At 43.7% G+C, this 25437-nt stretch overlaps 1 protein-coding gene across 9 annotated transcripts in view; it reads right to left on the reverse strand.

The window, feature by feature from the left end:
- LOC147109246 (ena/VASP-like protein) overlaps positions 1–25437 on the reverse strand; it is a 354043-nt gene that overhangs the window by 62340 nt on the left and 266266 nt on the right. Inside the window, exon 1 of one of the 9 annotated variants that reach the window (XM_086002998.1) lies at positions 12827–13122. The exons of the other annotated variants lie outside the window; for them this stretch is intronic. Coding sequence (XP_085859124.1) covers positions 12827–12893 — 67 coding nt within the window. The 5' untranslated portion in view covers positions 12894–13122. Of the gene's footprint in view, positions 1–12826; positions 13123–25437 lie in introns of those variants that run through there. 9 annotated transcript variants of the gene reach the window in all.

The following is a 25437-nucleotide window of genomic DNA, read 5'->3' on the forward strand; positions in this document are numbered from 1 at the left end:
TCAAAATCCTGCAACTCACTACCTAACAGCATGTGGGAGTACATTCACTACATGGACTGCAACAGTTCAAGAAGACGGTGCACCATGGGCAACAAGGGATGGAGAACAAAATGCCTGCCTTGCCAGTGAAGCCCATATCCTGAGAATTAAAAAAAAAAAAATCGCTGTTCTGGTGATGCCTGGTCTCCATGGAGAATGCACACATTTTCGTCCCTGAATCCCAGCAACTCATGCCTCGAAACCCAAGTCAGTCAGTCAGTTGCGTTTATATTTCTTATTTGTTGGTTTGTTCTGCTTGAATTTTGTGGGCCTGAAGGCTTGGAAAAGGCTGTTTTTAGCACTGCTGCCTCAATGATAGATCTGAACACCAAAATCTATTTGTATCAATAGCTTGAGATATGTGCAAATTAATGGAAATATGGGTTCAAACACGGTATATGGGCCCTGAGGGTCCATGGCACCCAACTATAAGGCCAACAAAGAAAACAGCTTGGAAACCCTACTATAGATCATCAACTTTCCTAATTTTCCTTCTAGAACGGTCTTCTTTTTGGCCTCCCATCCTCTATCTACATAAACTCAAGCTGTTCTAAAGCTCTGCAGCCAATCCTGCACTCCAGTCACTCCCGTCTTTGCTGATCTACATTGGCTCCGTGACCCCCAACGTACTGAATTTAAGATTCTCGTCCTCATCTTCAAAATCATCCATGGCCTTAATTCACCTTATCTCTGCAACCTTGTGTTCTCTCCTGCGCACTTCAGCCTTCTGCCACTGGTCTCACATGCACATTCCCCTCCCTTTCCCCCACTATTGGTGGCAGAGCCTTCAGCTGCCTCAGCCCTCCTCTCTGGAACACCATCCCTAAACCCCTTTGCCTCTGCACTTGTCTCTCTCTCTCAAGCTATTGGTTACCTTTCCCAAACCTGCTACTATAGCTCGGCAACTGTTCCTCATCTTCCCCTCTGGAAAATGCCTCAAGATGCTTTCCTACTTTAAAAACGCAATATAAAGTTGTTTTTGTTGTGTACGATTGTCCATGTAAACAAAAGGAATTCCCATAGATATTGGAACACTGATCTGTCTTTAGGGAATTTAATTTGTGTGGACAAAAAATAATTCATTATATATTTGGCCTGGTGAGCAGGCTGACAGGAATTTTGTCTGGCTTATTGATGCTAATGCTTGGCTCTAACATTTTTCTATGACTTCTCCACAATTTATTTACTTCTCTACCTTTTCTTTTCCTCTCCTGCTGGATTGCTGACAACCTTCTGGTACCACACCCAACTGCAAAAATTTCATGCATGAACCTAAATATAAATGGATTACATAGGATATACAGCACAGAAACAGGTCATTTGGCTCAACCAGTCTATGCCGGTGTTTATGCTCCACTCGAGTCTTCTCCCGTCTTTCCTCATCTAACCCTATCAGCATAACCCTCAATTCCCTTCTCCCTAATATGCTTATCAAACTGCCCCTTAAATGCATCTATACTATTTGCTTCAACCACTCCATGTGGTAGAGAATTCCACATTCTCACCACTCTCTGGGTAAAGAAGTTTCTTTTGAATTCCCTATTTGATTTCTTGGTGACTATCTTATATTGATGGCCTCTAGTTTTGCTCTTCCCCACAAGTGGAAACACTCTCTGTGTTTACTCTATCAAAACCTTTCATGATTTTAAAGACCTCTATTAGGTCACCCCTCAGCCTTCTCCTTTCAAGAGAAAAGAGACCCAGCCTGTTCATCCTTTCCCGACAGGTGTACCCTCGCATTTCTGGTATCATCTTTGTAAATCTTCTCTGCACCCTCTCCAGTGCCTCTGTATCCTTTTTATAATATGGCGACCAGAATTGTACGCAGTACTCTATGTGTGGTCTAACCAAGGTTCGATACAAGTTTAACATAACTTCTACTTTTCAATTCTATCACTAGAAATAAACGCTAGTGCTTGGTTTTCTTTTTTTATGGCCTTGCTAACCAGTGTCGATACATTTAGTGATTTGTGTATTTGTACTCCGAGATCCCTTTGCTCCTCTACCCCATTTAGATTCGTATTTTCCAAGTAATATGTGACCTCCCTATTTTTCTTATGAAAATGTAATACCTCACATTTATCTGTGTTGAATTTAATTTGCCAATTATATGCCCATTCTGCAAGTTTATTGATGTCTTCTTGTAATTTGTTGCAGTCCTCCTCAGTATTGGCTATGCCCCCCAATTTGGTGTTGTCCGCAAATTTAGAAATGGATTGGAGTATAAGAGTAAAGACGTCTTACTGCAATTATTTAGGGCCTTGGTGCGACCACACCTGGAGTATTGTGTACAGTTTTGGTCTCCTTACCTAAGGAAGGATATACTTGCCATAGAGGGAGTGCAACGAAGGTTCCCCAGACTGATTCCTGGGATGGCAGGATTGTCCTATGAGGAGAGATTGAGTAGGCTAGGCCTACATTTCCTGGAGTTCACTGAGGTGATCTCATTGAAACATATAACATTCTTAAGCGGCTTAACAGGGTAGATGCTGGGAGGATGTTTCCCCTGGCTGGGGAGTCTAGAACTAGGGGTCACAGTCTCAGAATAAAGTGTCAGCCATTTGGGACTGAGATGAGGAGAAATTTCTTCATTCAAAGGGTTGTGAATCTTTGGAATTTTCTACTCGAGAGCTGTGGATGCTCAGTCGTTGCGTCTATTTAAGACAGAAATCGCTAGATTTTTGGATACTTAGGGACTCGAGTGATATGGGGATAGTGTGGGATTGGTGGAGTTGAGGTAGAAGATCAGCCATGATCTCTTTGACTGGCGGAGCAGGCTCGAAGGGCTGAATGGCCGACTCCTGCTCCTACTTCTTATGTTCTGTTCTTATGTAGATGGTAAATGCTGGCAGGCTACTTGACAATGGGCAGCATCACAACTGAGCCTGATCCTGCGCTTACCTAATGCCCACGCCCGTAGTTTCCACTGGGGGCCACTGGATGATCTGGAGCAGACTGATTTTTCCCCCCACCTCTAGCCCGAGGACACTAAGACCAACTGCGTTGCCCCATCACTTGTGCTGACTCTGAACAGCCAACTCAGCATAGTTGGTAGTGCCCTCACCTCTGAGTCAGAAGGTTGTGGGTTCAAGTCCTACTTCAGGGACTTGAGCACAAAAATCTAGACTGACACACCAGGGCAGTGCTGAGGGAGTGCTGCACTGTTGGAGGTGCCGTCTTTCGGATGAGACGTTAAACCGAGGCCCCGCCTGCTCTCTCAGGTGGACGTAAAAGATCCTATGACACTATTTCAAAGAAGAGCAGGGGAGTTATCACCAGTGTTCGAGCCAATATTTATCCTTCAATCAACATAACAAAAACAGATTATCTGGTCATTATTGCGAGACAAATTCGTGTGCGGAATGTCGAAGGAAGGAACGCAAAAGCGACTACTCGAAGAGAACGACCTTACACTTGACAGGGCTGTCCTTATTGCAGCATCGCACGAAGCCGCAGCGAAGGGAACTGCGGAAATGCAGCTAAAGACAGCAGCACTAAGTGTGGATCAAATTACCTCGACAACAACAAAATGCTATCGTTGTGGGAAGACAACACACGACCAGAACCAATGCTGGTTTAAGAACCAGGAATGTAGGAAATGTGGCAAACTGGGTCACATAGCTAAGGTATGCCGGTCAGGGAAGAAGACCAACAACCAAAGGACCAACAATCAAAGGAAGCCATCACAGGAAAAGTACAACAAGGTACACAAGGTGGCTGAGAAGAGTTCAGACGAACAGAATTCAGACTCAGACCCAAACGGCCAGGAGCTGGGTAGTCTGAGAATTCACAATGTGAGTAAGGAAGCTGACCTACAAACTATCTGGGTCATGCTAAAAATAGCTGGAATCCAAGTGAAAATGGAGTTGGACACTGGATCAGCTCTATCAGTCATAAATCGAAGGGATTACCACCGGCTATTCTCACATATACCCTTAAGAGATACCAAGTTCGTATTGCAGACATACACGGGGCATAAAGTATACCTCATGGGAAAGATAAGAGTCAAAGTGAGAGATAGGGGTAAAGAACACCCAAGAATGAACTTATACGTACTACATGAGGGAGGACCACCACTTCTAGGACGGGAGTGGATCAAGAAAATAGACATGGAATGGCACTATCTAAAAGCCATAACGAGTGAGGACTCAGTGCAGACAATCAGCTCAGATTCAGAAACGGATGACGATAAGACCAACCCAAATATGAAAGACAAGGCTGAAATGGACTTGCCGACGAAGGTTGGAAAAACGAAGGCATGCATAAAGGCTTATGCTCCAGAGAAGAACAAAGTTTCAGAACAGAACTCCACCGAACAACGACAACCTAGTTTGACAGAAAATTCTGAGCCTGTTCAAGTTACGGACATATCCATGACGGAAGAACACCGAGCTCGGACTCAAACTTATTTCAAATGACGACAACAATTAGAACAATTGAGTTACCGTCTCGTACAAGAGATGAAAACAATGAAAAAGTTCTATGACACCGAATGGGAGAATCTGGAAAGACAACAGAAGCAGCTAGCTCAAGCAGAGAGCGACCATAGAGCCATCGTGACCAATTACCGATCACATCTCCCTTATGCTGTTCAGGAGTTAGAATATTTGCAGGAAGAAGCAAATGAAGAGGAATCTTCAGGAAGCCAGGATTTTATTCCAGTTCTTCTCTACGACTCCTTACAAGCAGAGTGTGAGAAGTTGAAAGAACAGTATGAACAGGCCCAGGCTACAATTCTGGAAGGGGTTAACTCGGCAACCTCCGAAAAGCTAGTTTCAGTGGAAGCATATGAGCAACTGAAGGTTGAACATGAGCAAGAAGTCCAAAGGCTGCAGGAAATTCTTGATGAGCTCAAGGCCAAGACAGACTCATCGGTAGAAGTTCCATCCATAGATGAGAAATTAGAGGTGAAAGACATGGCAGAACATGAAAGACAAGATGTCCAAGAACTCATAAAAATATTAAAGGAAACCCAAGACAAATATGGGGCGGCAATGACCGAGATTCAACAACTTGAAGAACAGATTCAACTGGGAATCCGTTCAGTGGAAGAAAAGGGAACTGTAAGAAACACAGAGACTGTAAGAATGGCCTCTGAACATGAGCTAGAGAGCATCAAGGCGCAACTTCTCCGAGCGCTGGAAGCCAAAGTACAAGAGGAAAAGAAGGTGAAAGCATTGGAGGAAAAGGTGGATGAAATGGAGAAGACTCTGACCCACAGTGTTCCCGTGGAAGAGTTAACGGTCAGCCAACTCCTTCATATGCTGAAGGACAAGACTCTACAATGGGAACAATCTGAACACGAGCTTCAATCTTCAAAGGGAAGGAGTTCGGAGCTCTCAAAAGTTATGGAAATAGCTGAGGTTGCAACACAGATTTTACAGGGATGCCAAAAGTACGCTGAATCACGTCAATGTGAACAGCAGAATGTTGAAACAGCTGCTCCAGTAGAAGAATTGAATAGCCTGATCAATCAATCCCCGAGGGAAGGGGAAGTGTTGAAATCACAAACGAGGTCATTAGTGAAGGATTTGCAGGAAACCCAGGAAGAGCGGGATGAATATGAACGCATGAAGAAGTCTCTTCAGGAAAGATGTCTAGGGAGGGAACAACAGTCGGCTAACGTCCAGTTGGGTACGGAAGAAGTAGCAGGCCCTCTCGCTAGACTAGCTCAGGATGACACCGAATATTACCATGACCTGTTGAGTGACACGGAATATTACGATGACTTGGTCTGCCCAGCTTGTGATGAAAACTCCCAAAGTGCAGAAATCAGGATGAAGCACTTAAAGTCTAAGGAACATAGGGAGATGGTGGCGCTACAGCTGGCAGCGGATAAGGGAGCCCCGAGAGTCTCCAAGAAGCAGAAAAGAAAAAGACGAAGCAGAAGACGATAACCATCTAAATCATTATCACTTCTATCAGATCATGCACGTGGGCCCCACGAAGGGGGCCAAATCAGTTGGAAAGTAGGAAAAATTACCAAGGCAGTCCAGCTGTTTGTAAAAGTCAGCACTGCTGGTTCAGCAGGATGGAAGTTCAAGCTGTTAAGCCAAGGGAAAGACTATTGGATGAGTCACGCTAGAAATGTGAACCGGCTACACCACAGAGATGTTGTTCGGACCGAGTCAAGACCAGAGACTGAATCTGTGAACTGTTCCCGCAGAGACTGAATCTGTGAACTGTTTCCCGCAGAGACTATATCTGTGAATTGTTTTACATGAAGTTGATTATATGTTATGTTTAATGGGGACTAAGTATGTTGTAAGCTAAAAAGGGAGGATTGTAGTGTATGTACCCGTCTACCTTTAAGAGAACTATTGTATGTAACCGTTCACCTTTAAGAGAACTATTTTAGGTGTGGCACTACTTTGTTTGGCTTCTGTATACGGTAATACCGACAGTGACCACACCAGTATATAAGTGTTGTGCCAGGAGTTATTGGGCAGATTCGCCCTGACCTTCGAATAGTAAAGTCCTGTTTTAAGTTACTCTTGGAGTCTGTGTATTAATTAACTAAACAACCCACAGACTTTACAATTATCACATTGCTGTTTGTGGGAGTTTGCTGTGCGCAAATTGGATGTTGCGTTTCCTACATTACAACAATGACTACACTTCAAAAAGTACTTCATTGGCTGTATAACGTTTTGGTGGTTGTGAATGGCGCTATATAAATGCAAGTCTCTCTTTCTTTAAACCTAGGAATTTTGGACTGAATAGCTCTGTACTACACAATATGGTGCATTAACCCACTGGATGCCAAGACCAAGATTAGGTCTTGGATTTCATTTGATTAAAAACACACACAAATCAGGTCCTTTTCAATTTTTACCCAGTTTATAAAATAGCCACAGCGACTATGCAGCAACATGGAAGACCACTTCCTCCCATCAACGAGATAACACTAAAGTTTACTAGTAATCACATAAACCATTTTATTTGTACCGATTCAGCAGCATGAAGTGGTGCTGACTCAAATCTCTATAGCAGTATCCAGAGGCACCAGGAGCTACCCACCCCAATACACTTATAAAGCACAGAATTCTGCCTGGGATCTCTGCTTTAATTCCTCTGCAGCCAGGTGGACACTGAAAGATCAGGAAGCTGCTGTGGAGAGGACTGAAAATGGGGATGATCACATCGGGTATGTCACAACCAAGTTGGAATATTTTAGCAAGAGTCATACAGTAAAAGCGGAGGTTATGTTCGTAATATTAACTTATCCAACAACACAATGGAAGTATGTACCTGTACTGCTGCCTGCCTTGCTCTAAAATGGATTCACTGATATGGGGCATTTTTTGTAGCTGTCATCAGACACTATACTTTACTGTGCAGTTTCACTTGGGTACAACTAAGGGATTATCACTGCTGAAAGCACTAGAATTGTCACTGTATGTTGGTTGAAGTCAGGATGTTTCTCTCAGCTTTTAAAACAGCCAGGTAATAGCGACATATAAATTAGACCACATAAATCATTAAAAAATCATCTTTACTTTATAAAGCACATCCTTGAAGATGCGTATATCCCGTAAAACTGATTTTTCTTACTAAAAGTATTTGTAAAAGTTGATGGCACTGATCATTTGAAGATCATTTAAATTCACAGACACTCTGGCTGTTTCCTCCCAGGCACAGCAGAAGAAAACATAGCAGTCTTGATGCCAATTAGTGGTTAAAGTGCATTTAGTTATCCTATTGTGCTCTTAGGATATTGCTGCATCACTGAAGTGGCTTGGAAAATCTGGATGTGGTTTTTTAACACTCGATGGCAGCATGGATACGAAATTGGCTAAGTGACAGGAAACAGAGAGTAGTGGTGAACAGTTGTTTATCAGACTGGAGGAAGGTACACAGTGGTATTCCCCAGGAGTCGGTAATAGGACCACTGCTTTTCTTGATATATATTAATGACTTGGACTTGGGTGTACAGGGCACAATTTCAAAATTTGCAGATGACACAAAACTTGGAAGTGTAGTGAACAGTGAGGAGGATAGTGATAGACTTCAAAAAGACAGACAGGCTGGTAGAATGGGCGGACACGTGGCAGATGAAATTTAACGAAGTGATACATTTTGGTAGGAAGAATGAGGAGAGACAATTTAAAATAATGGGTACAATTCTAAAGGGGTTGCATGAACAGAGAGACCTGGGGGTATATGTGCACAAATCATTGAAGGTGGCAGGGCAGGTTGAGAAAGCGATTAAAAAAGCATACGGGATCCTGGGCTTCATAAATAGAGACACAGAGTACAAAAGCAAGGAAGTTATGATGAACCTTTATAAAACACTGGTTCGGCCTCAACTGGAGTATTGTGTCCAATTCTGGGCACCGCACTTCAGGAAGGATGTGAAGGCTTTAGAGAGGGTGCAGAAAAGATTTACAAGAATGGTTCCAGTGATGAGGGACTTCAGTTACGTGGCTAAACTGGAGAAGCTGGGGTTGTTCCCCTTAGAGCAGAGAAGGTTGAGAAGAGATTTGATAAAGGTGTTCAAAATCATAAGCAGTCTAGACAGAGTAGCTAGAGAGAAACTGTTCCCGGGTCGAGAACCAGAGGACACAGATTTAAGGTGACTGTCAAAAGAACCAAAGGCGACATGAGGAAAAACTTTTTTTTTTTTTAACCAGCGAGTGGTTAGAATCTGGAATTCACTGCCTGAAAGGGTGGTGGAGGCAGATTCAATCACTGCTTTCAAAAGGGAATTGGATAAGTACCTGAAGGAAAAACAATTTGCAGGGCTACGGGGAAAGGGCGGGTGAGTGGGAAAGCTGAAGTGCTCTTGCAGAGAGCTGGCACGGGCTCGACAGGCCGAATGGCCTCCTTCTGTGTCTTAAGCATTCTATGATTTTATGGTGTACTTTTAATGAGGATGTCCTTTCTTTATACTGCCATTACACTAAGTTATTGGTATGAATACGACTCCTAGCCAATTTCTGCACATGCATCTTTGCTTGATGTAGCCCAACAATAGACATCCAATGTGCTCGGGCTCTCTAGTACACCACCACCAAACACACCACATATTACTGAACGTCACAGCACCGAGCGTAGCCCAGTCAGTGATAATGCTCTGAATTTCAAAGGGACCTGGAATAACTAAGATGTGTAGCCAGTATAATGATGGCTGTCTCAAGTAAAAGCTCTTCCTCAGAATTGACTCCAGGAGTCAATCTCATGTCAGTAAATTAGTAGTTGATGTTTGTCATGACACACAATGGTATTTGAAGCATTGTGCCAGCTTTCATATAATTCTGGAAGCAATGCAACAATTCCATCATAAGACTACTACAATTCTCATAGGACCAGCACAGTATGGGGTGGGGGGGGGTTCCTACACTCATATTTTTAATGCAGTATTTGTGGTCGCAGCGAAAAGAACGGCATTGAAATCTAAATATGAAGGATAAAAGCTATAAGAAAGACTAAGAAAGTTGAACACTGGACAATGTACTGTACGGTGATGCAACTCACTAAACAGATTAAGTTTTCTTCCTCATCAGATTAAAAAGATATGAAAAAAATTGAAATTGTATGCTATTATTAATTTTAATAAACTGCATAGGCAAAGATGCAAAGGCATTTTCTGGTGCTGCATTTATGTGAAAAAGAACAGGCGACATACACAAAAATAGCCCAAAACACAGTCACTCACTGGTGAAATGATAGTTGCTAAATTCTGTACACAGCCCCATTTCAGTTGTGTTCACATTAAGCAAAGCATCAGAAAGGCTTTAACTCAAGCTGTCTACAATTAATTTCACAAACTTCTACCTACGTTTGAGCAAAGTACTTTTAGGACGTCAGTAGTTACTCCTCAAACAATCAATTATCTGAGCAATCAAGAAAATGTGCAGCATTCGAGCAATGAGTCATGAAAAGATATGCAAACCTATGCAACTTCCTTTTGAACAATGAGAAGTGCAAATGAAAACATAACATCACAACCATCAGAACTCAGTCTCACCCAGAATACACACGCAGTCCACAGCAAGACTTCCTCAAGTGACTGAACTCAAATGTATCTTCACTGCTGGATGCAATTTCTTGTGCTGTTGATTTTAATTGGATGTAGACCACAAACATCAGGTATAAGGACCATCATTAGAAACAGATTCGCTACATGAAGTACATTATTAGAATCACTGCAATACCAAAGCAGCTGAGCTGTTCAATGTACATTGGATTTGTAAGATCTGGTATCTCCCATTTCTGTCATTTCCTACACACTTTGTGCAGCAATTAAAACTGAACACTCAAAATTAAGAAGTCACAGCGACAAAATGCTTTAAGTTGCAATTGCTGCATCGGTTACCTACAGAATATTCTGCAGAAAAGGACACGTCTACAGTGGCAGGAACAGGAACAGATGCAGTGGCAGATGCACTCCCTGCTAAGCATGGTGTGACCAGGTAGGCTTTTCTTACCAATGTCTCCAGTACACCTGAAACATTACATAGCATCTAATACTCCACAATACGTATCAATGTAACTGATACTCTGCAGTAGAAAAAAAGCCCAGTGTACTTTCAATAATTAAATAGAAGTTAAAAAAATACATCCAATATTCTAATTGGCTTATCTTAATCACTCAACATATAGCTTTCCAGTGGGTAAAGCAGTATGGATTGTCGGCTGTAGACAAGAGCTGATAGGCACAATTGAGGTGTATTAAATAATTTCACTTAACAACTTGTAACATGGCAGATTCCACAAGAAGCAAAGCAGGTAAAGTTATCGAGTGACATAATTTCAAGGACAGAAATCATCATCAATCTATCTGTGTAAGATGAGCAAACATTCAGTGAGACAATACGTCAAGTACAAATTACTAAACGGAAGTCACGCCAAGAACAAAGTTAAAATTATTCTAACAGACACCAGCTGGACCATGCCTTGACAAGTTCAGAAACTTAATGCCATTTCCATTAAATCAAAATATGTAGAATTTGAGGCATATAAACTGTTTTGCACATCGCTCCCAGCAACATTAAAAAAAATTATATTATAGTATGTCTACCTCAACAATTTCTACTGGCTTTATGCAATTACATTCACTTATACCTGTGTATTCCCAACTCCTTGACAAAGTCTAAATGTTAGTTAACATTTGGATTTATGGCAATGTTGGGAGTACAAATAAATCCTCCTCCTCCCCCCCGCCCCCCCCCCCCAATTGTCTGCTGTTTGGAAATAGAAGTAATTATTGCTTCACTTCTATAGAACAGCGCGGAATTCAGTGCCACTGGGAGAAGGGGGAGGTGAGGAATAGTTATTACACAAATAGGGTATATTTGGATCACACTCACCTGTAATCATGGGTTTTATTACAGAGAAAATATTAAAATATATGTTGTATAACTGCTTTTATTATTTGTTGTTAGTGGTTCAAAATGGAACTATTGGTTCCTCCTAGATTAATGGTGTTAATGCAGTGCCCAAGCAAAAGTGGATGTTAAGGCAGCGTCTTAATGAAGACACAACCATCCACTGCCATCCTCCATGGAAAGGGAAATGAACACCAGAGTTCTGTCAGGATAATCAGGAGCTTCTTTCTAAAATTATTAGACTGAGTCAATCGGTGTAGCATCTTCCAGAAATGATAGCGAAATGGCCAGTACAAAGTTCAAATTCCAAGGTATGTTAGTATTGGCAGAACCCGTACTCTGGTGCTATTCCAGTCTGCATCACACAAGGAGGCTAGTTTTCTCGTACAAACAGGGTTATTTTAGGATTAGTCAAATATCGATTCCCGCTTCCCACTTACCTGTAAACTAATCCGAAATACAAGCCAGACTGACAGTCTTCTGCTGGCGATAAAAACAATCTGCTGACCAACGTCTCACAAGTTGGGAATCCTCCCTTATTTAAAGGAGCTTTGTTGGCTATACTGAGAAGTTTCCAGGTAGGCACGGTCCCTCGAACAGCGGGTTTTGAAAACTCAGTTTACACACTGGAGTGTTGGCTGAGTTGGAAACTGCGACATAGAAGATGTGGTAAAACATCATCTTTGAGTTTTCCAATTTGTATTCTAGCTTTCAGTCAAATTATTTTAAAACTTTTCTAATTTCAATAGTAGACACATTTGGTTAGTTGATGGGGTCAACGCATCATTTCACATCTTCCAGGATACAGATATGGTAAAGCATCACATAAGTTACTTTATCAGGGGACAAGGCCCCTTTAAATCCAACTAGAAAAACATGATGAGTCATCTCCGTCACCTTCATTTGAACCAAGGAGTCCAGCAACTACTTGTGTCTCTAATGGCACTACCCATTCTTGGTACTAAATTTCATAATTTACTTGGTGAATGTCATTGCGAAAATGTGACTAAAGTAAACCTTAAAAGGCCCCTGAAAAACAAGGTAGCCTTAAATATAAGTACTTGTCGCAATACAACTTTGTGATACCATATTGAACTAAGCAGATAGGGGAATAGATTCAGTAACAAGTCCTTTGGTATTCCAAGATTCTCAGTTAACATGATATCTGCAGTGATTGAAATGTTTATAATTCAGCAATCAACTGGGTAGCAGAGAAGGTATTTCTCATTTAGAAATATTTTTGCTGGATTCCTTTCATCACATAATGACACCACTTTCTATAAAACCAGCCACTTGCTAAATACTGCATTTAGTAAAACCAAGCAAAACAATCCCAAAAGGCTCCTAAAGTTTAGATTAAAACACAATTTATGATTTAATGTATACATTCCTTTAATATAAATCTCCACCTACTCCACTGAACCACTTTTGGTATAAAGGAGACTTTCTCCACTTACTAGTTAAGGTAATAGTCGTCCGACTAACCCTCCGGTTATGGTCCTGCTGAGCTTGCTGGACTGGCATTTTGTGTGAAAAACTTCCTCTCTGATTTTCAGCATTAATAGAACAGATTTTAAAAAAAAAATTTTTTTTTAAAGGCTTTCCTTAACTCGTTCTGAGCACCTGTTATTTACAACTGTATAAGGCACACAGCTGAAGTTCAGTCCACAAGGAACCACAGTGCAAGCACTAAAATTAAGCACGGACAGGGAAATCCCATGCTAGGCAGCCTCCTTCTCCGCCACCCCCCACTCCCCACCCCCAAGAAAATGACTCGGAATGGCTTCATTACAGCTAAGGATCGTCGAGCTGTTTGGATACTTTGGAACAGCATCCTTCCAATCAGATCGTTAGTGACAGGAAAAGCTGACATCAATCCTCGTAGACCATATATGTATTACACTGGGCAGCCTACAGATGGTAAGAAACCGGAGATGGGGCTTACAAGTCAGACCCGGCTCGAAAAGCATCAGCATCACATGTCACTTGTCAGGGTCAAATGTGGCAGAGTTCAAAAGTCAAGTTGTAAAGCAGAGAAAATGTGTGAAGAATCATGGGGGAAGTGACAGAATTTAAATGGGAGTGTAGAGAAGCAGAAGTCGATAATGCCACGAAGCAGGCAGCAAATCCAGGATCAAAGAAAACTTATTAAAAAAATATACAGCCTTTTGGTTTAGTCAGAGAATGCTGCAGCCAAGCACTAGCTGGTATTTTATAGGATCTTCTAATTCTGTTTTATAATAATCAGGATCAATTCCCAGAATATTAGTTTCCTAAGGCACAAATTTAAGAATACAAGTGTAGCGTTCAATGCAAGGGTGTGGTATGTACCAGTATAGATAAATATGGGATTTTGAGCTTGCTGTAGACATGCTGTTCACTGGGCCTAGAATTGATAATGTGGCAATCTAGAAGTGCAGATGCCAACGCTATCAACAGAAAATAGGCACCTTTTTCATTGTATAGAATCAGAAATTTACGGCATAGGAGGAGGCCATTCGGCCCATTGTGTCTGTGCCAGCCGAAAAAAAGCTATCCAGGCTAATCCCACCTTCCAGCTCTTGGTCCGTAGCCTTGTAGATTACGGCACTTCAAGTGCATATCCAAGTACTTTTTAAATGCAATGAGGGTTTCTGCCTCAACCACCCTTTCAGGCAGTGAGTTCCAGACCCCCACCACCCTCTGGGTGAAAAAGGTTTTCCTCAACTCCTCTCTAATCCTTTTGCCAATTACTTTAAATCTATGCCCCTGGTTATTGACCTCTCTGCTAGGGAAAATAGGTCCTTCCTATCCACTCTATCTAGGCGCCTCATAATTTTATACACCTCAATTAGGTCTCCCCTCAGCCTCCTCTGTTCCAAAGAAAACAATCCCAGCCTATCCAATCTTTCCTCATAGCTAAAATTCTCCTGTCCTGGCAACATCCTCGTAAATCTCCTCTGTACCCTCTCTAGTCTTTTGCTGCTGTTTATTCTCCCATCTCATCTCATTGCCCTCCCCAATTAATGGTCCCTCTTTCGTGCTGTTCCCCATCCCACTCCACCTTCTTGTAGTCCACACTTTTGCTGTCCCCCTCCCTCTATATTGCATCCCTTATATTCCTTCTTTTATCAGCCCTTGTCCCCTCTGTTGCATCCTGAGTGAGCCAATAAAGGGGTTGTTAATCCAAGGTCCAAAATGGTAGTAGTTATCAAACAGGCAGAAATATTAATCTTGTAGGCCAAAGTCAGACAAAATATTGATGTAGGAGACCCCAGCAGGCAGAAATGTGTGGTTCAGTGAGCTGAAAAAGAACTTGCTTGTGGGAGAGGGCCAAAATTGAGGTCCTGGGGGGCCTGAGTAGGCCAAAATGGAGGCATGGGCAGGAAATAGGGGAAAGGGGAAAAGTTAAAAATCTTTCAAAGATTGTAATTTTAAGAGGTTTTTAAAAAGGCAGCATGTGCCTGCCTAATTACCTCACATGGGGAAATGCAACATGGCTGACAAATAAAAATTGCTCCACAGCACCTTCAGTGGCCAGAGCCTGCAACTACATGCAGACTGAAAGCTGTGCTTTTATACATCGGCTTTTACTCTCCACGCAAGTGAATAGATATAATCACATTTACACACCCTGTTACCATATCCTTTCAACCCCTTTTCCTTCATCCACCTATCCAATCTAATCTTCAATGCTGACATAGTTTCTGCCTCAATCATTAACTCAGGAAGTAAATGCCACAGCCTCATAACTCTCTGTGTGATGAAGTTTCTTCTGCCGTCTGATCTAAATCTCCCACATTTAATCTTGTATCTAAGGCCCATGTCAATGTTACAGACTGTCATATTAAATTTAAAATTCTATTAAATTCCAGAGGTACTTACACAGGAGTTCTCAGTTGGGATTATATAGAAGGACTGAATTTAATAGTATACTGGCCTATTTGTTGTGTCATTGCACCTGGGGTAAAGGTGATTGGGGCGGGGGAGGGAAAGGGGGGAAATTCAACTTTGTTTCGCCTGTTTTATGGGTGTCAAATGAGTGATAAGGGGCCGAATTTCGGGTCGCGACCTCATGCACCCGCTCTGCCCTGCAAATGTGCCAGTTACCAACTTGGAAGCGGGCGCCTTTTAGATTTCCAGGGTGCTTGCCTCAAACGGGCATTAGGTGACTTGCAGATGCATATCGGGTCCTAATGCAGTTTGTAGGAACCAGATGTAAAATTTTGGTACAAATTGTGCAAATTCGAGTGCAAGCTCAGCCTAGCTGTAGCAGGTCTTCAGGGGCCTAATCAGTGGTCCTTAAAGGACCCCTAATCTCTTCTCTCCCCCGATCACCGTGCATTTCCCTACTCCAGCTCTCATCATACCATATGCTCCTGAACCTTCCCACTACCCATTCGCCTTCCTACCATGCTCCCACTCCATTACCATCCCTACGTCTTCCCTTTGAACCATGTGCTCAACCCCTTTATTCTCCCTTCCCCTTTGATCCAGTTACTCAGCTCACCCATAACCCTTCATCGATTTCCCCCACTTCCCAAGGGCAGGTAGTGAGTGGCAAGAGACTCCAGTCTTCACCCACAGCCAGTTTCCCTCCTCCTCTATTCTCCTCCTAAACTCCTTTCCCATTTGCTTCTCTCACAGAGGCTTTGTTTGTTACGAAATTAGGATGATGCCCTTCCCTCTATGTGTGTCTTTCTCTCAGTCACTCCCACCTTCATAGGTGTTCGATATTAGAACCTTTGTCTCACAGGTGTAAGCCTGCACCATTGATCTTTTGAACTGTCAACAAAACACAGCTGAGATCATTAACTGGCTTCAGAATTCAATGTGTTTGCAAATTGAAGTAACATTACATGAAGAAAAACCCTTGTCTTTCTCTCCTTCACCCTCTCTCCTGTTGTATAGAACACAAAACAAAGGCTACAATAGGTGTCGAATCAGAACACTGCCATTTTCTCTTTAAAAAACATTCTCAGTTTTATCTCAATAAAATATCTAAAATATGTCTTCTAGCTTTGACATATTTTAAACAGAAACCGCTAGAAACTAAAGAAAAATATTCCTCAGTATAACTAACCTGGTCAGCAGAGAGTGCTGAGAGTTTGGGTAAGTGTGAGAGTTCTTTAATTGTTATTTCTCTTTAAATCGTTCTTGATAAGATTACTTAAGCAGTTTAAGTAAAGGGGAAAAGTTAAGTATTTGGGATTCTGTTGGTTTAAGAGGAGTAAAACAAGGTTACACTGCAGTAGGAGTAAATTGGCACAGCAGGCAGTGAAAACCAGTTTTCTAACCAATCAGCAGGGGTGACTCATTTGGCTGTAAACAAACAGTATAAAAAGACCATTGCTAGTGCGAGCAAGCACTGAGTGCAAGGTCATCAAAGAGTGCTGTGAGTTAGGGTAAGTGTGAGTTAGGGTAAGTGGGGTGTTAGGTGCTCTTTTCAAACTTTAACTCTGTGGGTTGCAGTTAATAAGGCCTTTCTGGTGCAGAGTGACTGTTGGTGAACCATTTAACTGGTGTAATTAGAGGGATTGATTTAATTTAAATCCGATAAATTAAAGGGGATACTAGCATCTATAATTGGGCAGAGGGTGTCCATAACTAACAATAAAAAATTTAATTAATTACATAGAATGGAGCAGGTGATGTGTTACTGTTGCGAGATGTGGGAGCCGGTGAACCCCATTGAGGCTCACGGTGATTACATCTGTGACAAGTGTCTGCTGCTACAGGAACTCCAGCTCCGTGTTGATGAGCTGGAGTCTGAGCTTCAGACACTGCGACACATCAGGGAGGGGGAGAAGTTCCTGGACTCTGTGTTTCAGGAGCTGGTCACACCTATGAAGTTAATTAATTCAGATGTAGCCCATGGTCAGGGACAGGACAGTGTGACTATGAGTGAGGCAGGTATGGGGATCCAGGAGGTAGTGTTGGAGGAGCCGCAGCCCTTGCTCTTGCCCAACAGGTTCGAGGTTCTTACTCCCTGTGGGGACAGGAGCAGGGACTGCAGGGAGGATGAGCAACCTGGCCACAGCACCGTGGAACAGGGGGCCATTCAAGAGGGGGGAGTAAATAGAAATGTTGTAGTGGTAGGGGATAGTATTATTAGGGGGATAGATAGAGTTCTCTGCAGCCGAGAGCGAGAGTCCCGTAGGCTGTGTTGCCTACCCGGTGCCAGGGTTAAGGACATCTCCTCTGGGCTGGAAAGAAACTTGCAGTGGGAGGGGGTGGATCCAGTTGTCGTGGTCCATGTTGGTACAAACGACGTAGATAGGACTAGGAAGCTGGTTCTGTTAAAGGAGTATGAGCAGCTAGGGGTCAAATTAAAAAACAGAACCTCAAGGGTAATAATCTCTGGATTATTACCTGAGCCACGAGCAAATTTGGCTAGGACAAATAAAATTAGAGAGTTAAATGCGTGGCTCAAAGACTGGTGTGGGAGAAATGGGTTTTGCTTCCTGGGACACTGGCACCAGTACTGGGGCAGGAGGGAGCTGTTCCGTTGGGACGGGCTTCACTTGGCCAGTGCTGGGGCTAGATTCCTGGCGGATCATATAACTAGGGCTGTAGAGAGGGCTTTAAACTAACTAGTGGGGGGGGGAGGTTCCTAGAGAGCAAATCATAAAAATGACAACAGAGACGGTCATAGACTTAGGTAGCAGTGGGGAAATTAAAAACCACAGCGTGTCAGGAAGGGGCAGAAGGTATGGAGTAAAAGGTAAAGTAATAAAAAGGGCAAAAGCAGGAACTAAGTGTCACAAAATATATTTGAAAGTTCTCTATCTGAATGCACGTAGCATTCGTAACAAAATAGACGAGTTAATGGCACAAATAACTACATATGGGTATGATCTTGTGGCCATTACAGAAACATGGCTGCAGGGTGCCAATGCCTGGGAATTAAACATACCAGGTTATTTAACTATCAGGAAGGACAGGCAGGTAGGAAGGGGAGGTGGGGTGGCTATGTTAATAAAGGAAGGAATCACTGTAATACAGAGAAATGATATTGGGTCAAAAGATCAGGATGATGAAACAGTTTGGGTGGAGATAAGGAATAATAAGGGGGAAAAAACATTAGTGGGCGTAGTCTATAGGCCTCCGAACAGTTGCAACTCTGTTGGACGGAGTATCAATCAGGAAATAGTTGAGGCTTGTAATAAGGGAACATCTATAATTATGGGGGATTTTAACTATCATATTAATTGGACAAATCAAATTGGGCAGAGCTGCCTTGAGGATGAGTTCATTGAGTGTATTAGGGATGGGTTTCTTGAGCAGTATGTAACTGAACCGACCAGGGGGCAAGCAACCTTAGATCTGGTCCTGTGTAACGAGACAGGATTAATTAAAAATGTCCTAGTAAAGGATCCCCTTGGAATGAGTGACCATAACATGGTTGAATTCCATATTCAATTAGAGGGTGAGAAAGTTGGATCTCAAACAAGCGTGCTATGCTTGAATAAAGGAGACTATGAAGGTATGAGAGCGGAATTGAGTAGAGTGGATTGGGAAAATAGATTAAAGGGTAAGACGATACATGATCAGTGGTGTACATTTAAGGAGTTATTTTACAACTTCCAAAAAAAATATATTCCACTGAGAAGAAAAGGGTGTAAAAGAAAAGACAGCCATCCGTGGCTAAGTAAAGAAATTAAGGATAGTATTCGACTAAAAGCAAGGGCATATAAGGTAGCCAAATCTAGTGGGAGGATAGAGGATTGGGAAAACTTTAAAAGACAGCAAAAAATAACAAAAAGATTAATTAAGAAAGGGAAGATAGATTCTGAAAGTAAATTAGCAAAAAATATAAAAACAGATAGTAAGAGTTTTTATAGTTATATAAAAAGAAAAAGGGTGGCTAAAGTAAATGTTGGTCCCTTAGCGGATGAGACCGGGAAATTAATGGTGGGAAATATGGAGATGGCAAAAACACTGAATGAATATTTTGTATCAGTCTTTACAGTAGAGGACACTAAGAATATCCCAACACTGGACAAACAGGGGGCTATAGGGGGGGGGAGGAGCTAAACACGATCAAAATCACTAAGGAAGTGGTACTCGGTAAAATAATGGGACTCAAGGCGGATAAATCACCTGGACTGGATGGGTTACATCCTAGGGTCTTGAGGGAAGTGGCGGTAGGGATTGGGGATGCATTGGTAATAATTTTCCAAAACTCCCTGGACTTGGCAAAGGTCCCGGCAGACTGGAAAACTGCTAATGTAACACCCTTATTTAAAAAGGGCAGTAGACAGAAGGCTGGAAACTATAGACCGGTTAGCCTAACATCTGTGGTAGGTAAAATTTTGGAGTCCATTATTAAGGAGACAGTAACAGGACATTTGGATAATCATAATTTAATAGGACAAAGTCAGCATGGTTTTATGAAGGGGAAGTCATGTTTGACAAATTTGCTGGAGTTCTTTGAGGAAGTAACATATAGGGTGGATAAAGGGGAACCAGTGGACGTAGTGTATTTAGACTTCCAAAAGGCATTTGACAAGGTGCCACACAAAAGATTATTGCTTAAGATAAAAAAATCACAGGATTGGGGGTAATATTCTGGCATGGATAGAGGATTGGCTATCTAACAGAAGGCAGAGAGTTGGGATAAATGGTTCATTCTCGGACTGGCAATCAGTAACTAGTGGTGTTCCGCAGGGGTCAGTGCTGGGTCCCCAACTCTTTACAATCCATATTAACGATTTGGAGGAGGGGACCGAGTGTAACATATCAAAGTTTGCAGATGATACTAAGATGGGGGGGAAAGTAGTGAGTGAGGAGGACATAAAAAACCTGCAAGGGGACATAGACAGGCTAAGTAAGTGGGCAGAGATTTGGCAGATGGAATACAATACTGGAAAGTGTGAGGTTATGCACTTTGGCAGGAAAAATCGTAGAGCAAGTTATTATCTTAATGGCAAGAAACTGGAAAGTACTGAAGTACAAAGGGATCTGGGGGTCCTGGTGCACAAAACTCAAAAGGTTAGTATGCAGGTGCAGCAAGTGATTAAGAAGGCCAATGGAATGTTGGCTTTCATTGCTAGGGGGATAGAATATAAAAATAGGGAGGTATTGCTTCAGTTGTACAAGGTATTGGTGAGACCGCACCTGGAATACTGCATACAGTTTTGGTGTCCATACTTAAGAAAAGACATACTTGCTCTCAAGTCAGTACAAAGAAGGTTCACTCGGTTAATCCCGGGGATGAGGGGATGGACATATGAGGAGAGGTTGAGTAGATTGGGACTCTACTCATTGGAGTTCAGAAGAATGAGAGGTGATCTTATTGAAACATATAAGATTGTGAAGGGGTTGGATCAGGTGGATGCGGGGAGGATGTTCCTGATGATGGGTGAAACTAGAACTATGGGGCATAGTCTTAGAATAAGGGGCTGCTCTTTCAAAACTGAGATGAGGAGGAACTACTTCACTCAGAGGGTGGTAGGTCCATGGAATATGCTGCCCCAAAAAGCTGTAGAAGCTACATCATTACATAAATTTAAAACAGAAATAGACAGTTTCCTAGAAGTAAAGGGAATTAAGGGTTACGGGGAGCGGGCAGGAATTTGGACATGAGTCTAGGTTCGGATCGGTCATGGCCCTGTGGGTAGCGGAGCGGGCCCAGGGGCCGTGTAGCCTGATCCTGCTCCTATTTCGTGTGTCTAATTCTGTTAGATTCAGGAGATGGTTCTGTGATAGTAGATTGGTGGTTGGGATCAGATCAGCCATGATCTTATTGAATGGCGGAGCAGGCTCGAGGGGCCGATTGGCCTACTCCTGCTCCTATTTCTTATGTTCTTATGTTCTTATGCTGGGAAATTAGGGACCCTGCATGTGCTCAGACTGCACAATCCAGATTCAGCACATAGCATCACAACTCCGGGCAAAAGCATCAACTCCAAACCCAGGCTTTTGGAAGAGTCCGAATTTTTTTTTTATTATTCGCTTATGGGATCTGAGCGTCGCTGGCAAGGCCAGCATTTATTGCCCATCCCTAGTTGCCCTTGAGAAGGTGGTGGTGAGCCGCCTTCTTGAACCGCTGCAGTCCGTGTGGTGAAGGTACTCCTACAGTGCTGTTAGGGAGGGAGTTCCAGGATTTTGACCCAGCGACGATGAAGGATCGGTGATATACTTCTAAGTCAGGATGGTGTGTGACTTGGAGGGGAACTTGGAGGTGGTGGTGTTCCCATGCGCCTGCTGCCCTTGTCCTTCTAGGTGGAAGAGGTCATGGGTTTGGGAGGTGCTGCCGAAGAAGCCTTGGCGAGTTGCTGCAGTGCATCTTGTAGATGGTATACACTGCAGCCACAGTACGCCGGTGGTGGAAAGAGTGAATGTTTAAGGTGGTGGATGGGGTGCCAATCAAGCGGGTTGCTTTGCCCTGGATGGTGTTGAGCTTCTTGAGTGTTGTTGGAGCTGCACTCATCCAGGCAAGTAAAAACTTTAATGAGGGCATTAAAAACACACACACAAAAACAAATCAATGAATAATATGTATTTAAAAAAAAAAAAAAATTCTCATTTTGGGATGTTAGAAATTTTTGTTATTGAGGAAAATAATGACAAATGAAAAAAAAAATTAAGAAAGCATTTTGAGAAAATTATTAGAACCAAGTGGTCAGATTGTGCAATCTGGATGATAAATTTACATAATCATTTTCCATTATAAATGTGGACACAGGAATTTACACAGGAAAAAGTTGACACCAAAAGTATAACAAAGACATGACAACGGGAAGTCAAGTAGTGCAAACAGAAAGTGCATGCAGATGTACAATTTTTTATATAATCTATATATATATATAAATCGGTCGATCTGTCTGTCTGTCATTCTGTCTGTCTGTCATTCTGTCTGTCATCGCGTGTGCGTCTGGCGGGCTATGCGCTCGAAAGTTACAGGGCGTACCAACGCGCGCGTTACCTCCAAAGAAAGCTTACGCTTCCGAGATGGTTTTAAGCGTATTTATGTTTCGGCCGGGCTAAAATCGCGCCCGCGGTATCCCAAAAACCTTCAACATTCCGCTCATTAGCATCTCATTATCCGCTCATTAGCGACAGAGTGACCTCGAGGTCGACCAATCGTACGGCGGCTTGCTGCCGCGTGCGGCCGGGCCCTCCTACGGTCGAGTGACGGGACGATTGACCAATCCTACGCTTTGGTGACCTGACGGTCGACCAATCGGTGCGTGTGTGGGCGGGCCTTATCGTTCTGAACCGAGGTGAGTCGCTGCCATCTTGCTTCCATTCTTTTTCCTGCTTTCTGCGTCTTTCTTTTCAAATATACATTTCCAGCAAAATAAAATTCAATTTATTAAATTCTTTTAAAATAAATCACTCATTTGTAAATATTTTATCTAACCTGAACATTCTTTTTCCTACCTTTGCCCGTTTTTTTCTTAGGCCTCAAAGCCTGCGCCTTTCTTGCCCAGCCAGGCCCGAGCTAGGTGATTGCGCTTCTGCTAAGCTCCTCACCCCGCCGCCCCCCCCCACGCCGTGTCACGTTACCCAGGGCAACGGCGTCAGCCACGAGGGTCAGGGTGGGCGCCCAGCAGGAGCAGGTGAGACGCGGCGTCTCTGTTCCGCGCTCGGCGGGGGGGGGCGGGGCTCGGCCGCTGGCCGTCTCTCAGAGCCGCAATCGGCCTCGGCCGGGGGGGGGGGGCATGGCTCGGCCGCTGGCCGTCTCTCAGAGCCGCAATCGGGCTCGGCGGGGGACAGGCGGGGCTCGGCCGCCGGCCGTCTCTCAGAGCCGTAATCGGCCTCGGCCGGGGGGGGGGCGTGGCTCGGCCGCCTCTCAGAGCCGCAATCGGGCTCGGCCACCGGCCGTCTCTCAGAGCCGCAATCGGGCTCGGCCGGGGGGGGGGGGGGGCGGGGCTCGGAGAGTGGGGCTCTCGGCCGGGGGGGGCAGGGCTCGGAGAGTGGGGCTCTCGGCCGGGGGGGGGGCGGGGCTAGGAGAGCGGGGCTCTCGGCGCCCCCCCCCCCGGCCGCCGCCCCCCCCTTCCCCTTCCCGCCCCCCTTCCCCCCCGCCCCCCTCCCTTCCCCCCCTCCCGCCCCTTCCCCCCCCGCCCCTTCCCCCCTCCCTTCCCCCCCGCCCCTTCCCCCCCTCCCTTCCCCCCCGCTCTCTTCCCCCACCCGCTCTCTTCCCCCACCCGCTCTCTTCCCCCCACCCGCTCTCTCTCTTCCCCCAGTCGCTCTCTCTCTACCCCCCAGTCGCTCTCTCTCTACCCCCCAGTCGCTCTCTCTCTTCCCCCCCAGTCGCGCGCTCTCTCTCTCTTCTCCCCCCCCCCAGTCTCTCTCTCTCTCTCTCTTCCAACAACAACATGCCCTCGAAAAAGCCTCGGCACCGCCGGGCACTACAGCTAGTATACATGTAAAATATAGTTACACACACACACACATGCACACAGATATAACTGCATTGAGATCATTCTTGTACATCTGGTCACTGATAAATTCCCCTGGGATTATGTGAAACAGAACAAGCTTCAATTTTCATCTGCAGGGATCCTTGGTGATGGGAAAATGCAGTGTATTGAGATTGACATGCAAGATCATTTAATTTTAAATAAGTGAAATGTTCTAAACATTTACTGGTCACAGTAAGCTCAATCCACCCGATATTAGCACAAATGGATAATTTAATCTTCCTCTGTATAAAGCAACCATCAATCTGGGAGGGCAATGTCCTAGATAAAATAGGGCAGTACTAAAGCAAATTTTTACTGATTCTCCCGTCCTTCTGTTGGATTAAAACAAGCAAATAAAGAGGAACTGGGTGCCGTGTGGGTTTGGACATTCATTTTTCATTTCTCGGAGCTCAAGTTGAATTCATCCCAGACAGGCTTCCTTTCTCTGCTAGGTTCTTGAAATGAGTTTAAGTACTGTTGATCCACTTTCTAATGGACACGGGCTTATTGAAGCATCTTATTATTGGCACTTATTGGTACTAAAATAATAAACTCACTCAGAGAGACCACAAGTGTGGGAAATGAACAAAAATTACACTGGTTTAATATTCTGATACAGGGCTTCAAGCACATTGTTTACTCACTATCTGTTCTTATTCCCAACTTGGGAATGCTTGATGTTGAAATGTAAAGCCCAGAGTGAAAATGTGCCCGCACTGGTGTCCCTCATCCTGATCAACAGAAAATTTAATGAAAAAATACAAAAAATAGCAAGGACACAAATGGCCAATTTAACATTTCTTCATAAAATATTTCCAATAAAAACTTGAGCCCATATATAATAGGAAAGAAAAATTGCTAATCTTATATTGTCAAATAAAAACAAAAGTAAAATGAAAATACCTTGCAGGTTTAGAGATGCAGCGTTCGCCAGCATTCTGCTTTTGACACTGACCGCAACTTCGGGATTTGGCGCACGCGTATGCGGAAATCCCGAAGTTGCGGTCTGTCAGTGACCGCTCCGAAACTGGCCACGCAAATTCCGCCCCGTAATAAAACATCTTTCAAAAGGGGTGTATGCTCAATGTTTAACCATCAGGTGGCAGCGGTCGACTGCTCTCCAGGATTATGAATGTAATACCAACAGCAGAGAATTAGCAGCGCTTTGGGCGAAACTGTCAACTTCGTCGGGGCGTAAAACGGGCGACATCGGCTCGGCCGCCCATTATACACCTCACCTGATTTACCTTACCATTGAAATTGAAAGGTTTGGAGTACGGTTCCTTAGTTCTGCTGAGGGCTGAAACATGTGAAATTACATGTTGGCTCAGACTTTGCAGTGGGTATGACAGCGTACTCTGAGTACACCATAATATCGCCTTTGAAATGGACAGCAAGTTCGGGATTTCCGCATGCGCTTGCGACTCGACAGATAATCCGCACAGACATGGAAATCCTCATTGCTGGCGCAGAGTTTGGCTAATTTTAAAAAACATTTAAAATTTGTTTATGGGATCTGGGTGTCGTTGGCAATGCCATCATTTATTGCCCATCCCTAGTTGCCCTTGAGAAGGTGGTGGTGAGCCGTCTTCTTGAACCGCTGCAGTCCGTGTGGCGAAGGTACTCCCATAGTGCTGTTAGGTAGGGGGTTCCAGGATTTTGAACCAGCGACGATG

The sequence above is a fragment of the Somniosus microcephalus genome, chromosome 12 (assembly GCF_052327205.1).
Source record: "Somniosus microcephalus isolate GS21.2 chromosome 12, FLI_Smic_1.0, whole genome shotgun sequence".
In the NCBI taxonomy this organism is placed as follows: Eukaryota; Metazoa; Chordata; class Chondrichthyes; order Squaliformes; family Somniosidae; genus Somniosus; species Somniosus microcephalus.